This window comes from Chaetura pelagica, unplaced genomic scaffold, assembly GCF_000747805.2.
Source record: "Chaetura pelagica isolate M959 unplaced genomic scaffold, ChaPel_1.0 scaffold430, whole genome shotgun sequence".
NCBI classification, from domain to species: domain Eukaryota; kingdom Metazoa; phylum Chordata; class Aves; order Apodiformes; family Apodidae; genus Chaetura; species Chaetura pelagica.
Genome location: NW_009952159.1, coordinates 1,417,158 through 1,422,765, shown reverse-complemented (window position 1 = coordinate 1,422,765; position 5,608 = coordinate 1,417,158). Strand labels below are relative to the sequence as shown.

At 61.4% G+C, this 5,608-nt stretch overlaps 1 protein-coding gene across 1 annotated transcript in view; it reads right to left on the bottom strand.

Annotated features, from left to right (window-relative positions):
- The window catches only part of ARHGEF17 (Rho guanine nucleotide exchange factor (GEF) 17), a 47,917-nt gene that overhangs the window by 10,127 nt on the left and 32,182 nt on the right, over nt 1–5,608 (bottom strand). Inside the window, exons 5-9 of the mRNA XM_010007199.1 lie at nt 4,871–5,053; nt 4,380–4,496; nt 3,973–4,065; nt 1,192–1,368; nt 868–918 (exon numbers count right to left, since the gene is read on the bottom strand). Coding sequence (XP_010005501.1) covers nt 868–918; nt 1,192–1,368; nt 3,973–4,065; nt 4,380–4,496; nt 4,871–5,053 — 621 coding nt within the window. The remainder of the gene's footprint in view (nt 1–867; nt 919–1,191; nt 1,369–3,972; nt 4,066–4,379; nt 4,497–4,870; nt 5,054–5,608) is intronic.

Genomic DNA, 5,608 nt, shown 5'->3' with positions numbered 1-5,608 from the left:
TCCCCACGCGCTGCTTTGGCACGGGGAGGCTGAGCGGTGGGCCTGTCTGTGTAGGGACCAGCCGTGTCCTCACGATGGTGAAAGGAGACATGGATGCAATGGCCACGTGGGCAAAGCCACAGGGTCCTCCTTGCAGGGAAGCAAGGGAACAGCAGCCATGGGCTCAACAGGACCTCCATGGTCTCCACTTCCAACTTCTCTATCCACCCCTGGCCCAGGGCTGCTGAGGGCTCTCCCTGCCTCCTACCTGCTCCCAAACCCTTCTTCTCTGCCCACACACACTTGGCAAATTTAATATTGTCCTCACTGATCTGCCATGGATCCATCTGTCCATCCTTCCACCCACCTTCCATGGGTCTGCTCCTACCATCCATCCATCCATCCATCCATCCATCCATCCATCCATCCATCCATCCATCCATCCACCCACTCTTCTAGCCATCTGTCCATCCTTAGAGAATCATGGAGTATCTCAAGGTAGAAAGGACCCATGAAGATCGTCAAGTCCAACTTCCTGCTCCTTGCAGGACCACCTAACACTAAACCATATAACCAAAAGTGTGGTCCAGGCACTCCTTGAACTCTGACACGTTTGGTCCCATGAGAACTTCCTTGGAGAGCCTGTTCCAGTGACCAACCACCCTCTCAGAGAAGTGCCTTTTCCTAAGGTCCACTCTGAACTTCCTCTGATGCAGCTTCCATCCATCCATCCATCCATCCATCCATCCATCCATCCATCCATCCATCCATCCCTAGGCTCCCACGGGCACATGGGCATCCCATGACTTGGAATCACAGTCTCCCACTGCCCCACCCAGTGTGTGGTCCCATGGCCCTGATGGTGACAAGAGACCACCCCACTCTTACCACTTCCACCACCATCTCCTGGCGCAGGAACCTGCGGAGCGGGGCCTGGAGCTGTGGGGACAAGGAGCTTTGTGAGCAGGGACCCAAGGGTGGGGACCCTCATGGGACTCATCTCTGCCCCTCTGTCCTCTCCCCAGCTCAGAATTGGCACACCAGACCCTTCCCAAACCCCCATGAGCCCACCAAGGCCAAGTGATGACGTAGAAACCAGGACCCAGAGGAGACAACAAATGGCCCAGCCTGGGATGACCCAGAAAGAGCAGAAACGGTTGTGTTCTTGGGGAGAAGGGAAGAGTGACCCCATGGAAGACCCCCCGTACATACGTCCTCCATCCCTTCAATGTGGGACTCGATCTCCTGCACGATCCGGGCGTTCCTCTCCACCTCCTCCGCGCTCTTCATGCCCTTGTTGATCCTCTCGGCCACTTGCTTGATGTTGCGTTGGGCGTCGATGAGGAAAGGGTGGTCAGGGTGGTCCTCTGGCGTGTGCTTCAGCAGGTCCTACCGAGGGGACACAGCTGGGATGTCAAAGCCTGGGCACTGGTAATGCCGTCGTGCCCCCAGGTGAAGCCCTGCTGTGGTGTTGCTCTGGCTGCCAGGGATGGAAACCAGTGCAGGGGAGGTTTTACAAAGGAACAAAGCTTTGAGCTTTGGCCACCACCAGCCTGGTCTTTACCACCTCTAAAGAGGCCACCAGCTTCTGAGAGCACATCATCACCTTGCATGGGTACCTGAAATTCATCCCTGGAAGAATGAAGGCCAGGTTGGATGGGATGTTGAGCAAGCTGACCTAGAGGAAGATGTCCTGCCCATGGCAGGGGCTTGGACTAGGTGACCGTTGAAGGTCTCCTTCAACCCAAACCATTCTATGGCTCTATGAAAACATGTCCCCATCAGTCTCAATGCCAAGCAGAGTGACGTTGGCATGGGGAAACTGAGGCACGGTGGGGGTGGCAGTGCAACTGGTCCTAAAATGGCACTGCAACGTCCAACCTCCTGGCAGAAAAGTAGAGGGGAAGGGGCCTGTGCACCCACAGGAACATGCTGAGTGGGGCCAGCAGGGTGACCTTCACTGGGGTGACGAGTCCCAGGACCTGAGGGCACCAACTTTGTGTCAAGGGATGGGAAAAGGAGCTGGGAGAGACACGAGAGCCCTGAGGAGCTCCCGTTGGGTGGGCACTGGGAGGAGCTCCGGTCTCACCCGCTCCCAGCATGGTACAGATGTCCTCCTGCCCTCACCCACCTGCCTGCACCCACCTGCCCTCACCCACCTGCCCTCACCCTCCTGCCCTCACCCTCCTGCCCTCACCCTCCTGCCCTCACCCTCCTGCCCTCACCCTCCTGCCCTCACCCTCCTGCCCTCACCCTCCTGCCCTCACCCTCCTGCCCTCACCCTCCTGCCCTCACCCTCCTGCCCTCACCCTCCTGCCCTCACCCTCCTGCCCTCACCCTCCTGCCCTCACCCTCCTGCCCTCACCCTCCTGCCCTCACCCTCCTGCCCTCACCCTCCTGCCCTCACCCTCCTGCCCTCACCCTCCTGCCCTCACCCTCCTGCCCTCACCCTCCTGCCCTCACCCTCCTGCCCTCACCCTCCTGCCCTCACCCTCCTGCCCTCACCCTCCTGCCCTCACCCTCCTGCCCTCACCCTCCTGCCCTCACCCTCCTGCCCTCACCCTCCTGCCCTCACCCTCCTGCCCTCACCCTCCTGCCCTCACCCTCCTGCCCTCACCCTCCTGCCCTCACCCTCCTGCCCTCACCCTCCTGCCCTCACCCTCCTGCCCTCACCCTCCTGCCCTCACCCTCCTGCCCTCACCCTCCTGCCCTCACCCTCCTGCCCTCACCCTCCTGCCCTCACCCTCCTGCCCTCACCCTCCTGCCCTCACCCTCCTGCCCTCACCCTCCTGCCCTCACCCTCCTGCCCTCACCCTCCTGCCCTCACCCTCCTGCCCTCACCCTCCTGCCCTCACCCTCCTGCCCTCACCCTCCTGCCCTCACCCTCCTGCCCTCACCCTCCTGCCCTCACCCTCCTGCCCTCACCCTCCTGCCCTCACCCTCCTGCCCTCACCCTCCTGCCCTCACCCTCCTGCCCTCACCCTCCTGCCCTCACCCTCCTGCCCTCACCCTCCTGCCCTCACCCTCCTGCCCTCACCCTCCTGCCCTCACCCTCCTGCCCTCACCCTCCTGCCCTCACCCTCCTGCCCTCACCCTCCTGCCCTCACCCTCCTGCCCTCACCCTCCTGCCCTCACCCTCCTGCCCTCACCCTCCTGCCCTCACCCTCCTGCCCTCACCCTCCTGCCCTCACCCTCCTGCCCTCACCCTCCTGCCCTCACCCTCCTGCCCTCACCCTCCTGCCCTCACCCTCCTGCCCTCACCCTCCTGCCCTCACCCTCCTGCCCTCACCCTCCTGCCCTCACCCTCCTGCCCTCACCCTCCTGCCCTCACCCTCCTGCCCTCACCCTCCTGCCCTCACCCTCCTGCCCTCACCCTCCTGCCCTCACCCTCCTGCCCTCACCCTCCTGCCCTCACCCTCCTGCCCTCACCCTCCTGCCCTCACCCTCCTGCCCTCACCCTCCTGCCCTCACCCTCCTGCCCTCACCCTCCTGCCCTCACCCTCCTGCCCTCACCCTCCTGCCCTCACCCTCCTGCCCTCACCCTCCTGCCCTCACCCTCCTGCCCTCACCCTCCTGCCCTCACCCTCCTGCCCTCACCCTCCTGCCCTCACCCTCCTGCCCTCACCCTCCTGCCCTCACCCTCCTGCCCTCACCCTCCTGCCCTCACCCTCCTGCCCTCACCCTCCTGCCCTCACCCTCCTGCCCTCACCCTCCTGCCCTCACCCTCCTGCCCTCACCCTCCTGCCCTCACCCTCCTGCCCTCACCCTCCTGCCCTCACCCTCCTGCCCTCACCCTCCTGCCCTCACCCTCCTGCCCTCACCCTCCTGCCCTCACCCTCCTGCCCTCACCCTCCTGCCCTCACCCTCCTGCCCTCACCCTCCTGCCCTCACCCTCCTGCCCTCACCCTCCTGCCCTCACCCTCCTGCCCTCACCCTCCTGCCCTCACCCTCCTGCCCTCACCCTCCTGCCCTCACCCACCTGCCCTCACCCACCTTCACCAGCAGCTCATATCGTGGGATCCTCTGGACCGGCTTGATCATCAGGTCGGACAGAGCCTGCTTCTCCTTGTTCTCCCTCATGCTTTGCTGCAAAACACCCACGGGGGAGAAGGAGAAGGATGGGACCATTATGTGGGCAGGGACCTGCTGTGCCACCAGCCCAGGACCTGGAGCAACACCCATTTGGTGATTCCTTTTTAACACCACCTGGAGCGACTCCGGTTCATCCCAACCTGGTCTCTTTGCAATAAAACCAAGAAGAAGGTGGAGGGAAAAAAAAAAAAAAATCCCCAGTCTGATCATACATGACCAGTTCACTCCCATGAATCCCCAATCTGCCCCATCAGCAGCTTTGTTCTGGACCTTGGCCAACATCTCCAGAGAGGGGAACTAGGACCCACCTCCAGGAACTTCATGAAGGCTGGTCGGGCTTCCTTGGCGATCCTGACGGCGTCCTTGGCATTGAGGAAGTTATCGATGTAGGCAGAGTAGATGTTCACCAGCACATCCTTGGAGAACTGGGAGGGGAAAAGAAAGGGCATAGAGGGAGGTGGAGAAGAGGATAAATCCAGTGTGGACATCCTGGGCAAGCTTGGATGAAGCTGCTCCGAGGGTTAACTGTGGCTCTGGGCTGGTGCAGGGAGGGATCACCCACTGCCCGCCCACCTCGATTTTTCAGCCCTGACATTTCTGCTCCAGAGGCAGAACGGTGGAGCTGCAGAGCCAGCTGGTCACCTCCCAGACAGCAGGCCTGGAGATTGTCTCCTGTTCTCCATCTCAGGCGTGTCTGACCCATCCTTTCATCAGTTCCCTGCTCCAAAACTTCCCCTGCCGGGGCCGTGAGCGCGCGCCCGGGTTCCCTGCAGGGAAACCCACCCCCCTGAGGACCTACCGACTGCACCAGGAGGTCTCCCACTTTCTGCTTCTCGTGCCAGTTCTGCACGCAGTCATGGATCTGCTCCAGAAACTGCTCGTGGTGCTCCAGCAGCTCGGGAATCTGGTCAAAGATCTCGTCCACCAGCGACGGGTCGCACAGCAGCGAGTTCTCCGGCTGCTTCAGCGGCTTCATGTAGCCCTGCAGGGCAGTGGAGGGGTCAGGATCCCCCTGGATTTCTTTTTCCCACAATCCCAGAATGAACTTTTGCAACCCTTGTAGGTATGGGAATCGGTGACATCCTGCAGCAGGGGGTTCCTCTAGTGAAAATCAGGTCGTGGAGGCCATCAGACAGACCAAAGAGTGGTGAGAATCAGCAGGTTTTGTAGCCCAGCATCCCTGGGTCCCATCCCACCCAGTGCAACTCCATGGCAGAGTGGGGAAAGGAGCAGGTCTGCATGAGGAACCCCCAAAGCATGATGTCCTCTGTCCCCAAGCCACGGCCTTGAGATACTCCAAACCTTTGCTGTCGTGACCCTTGGTCACCTCCATCTGCTACAGAGCCTGACCCAGCTGGGGAATCACTGCAGCAGGACCCTGGGATCCAAAGCTGGTGGGTTCCTGGTGGGATTTAGGGTGTTTGTGACCAGGAAGGGCTGGATTGAATGGGGTGGAGGCACTAGGTCAAGCTCTGGACCACCTCATCACCAGCATCTCTTGGGCAATGGCAAACAAGGGATGCTCAGGGTCAGCAGG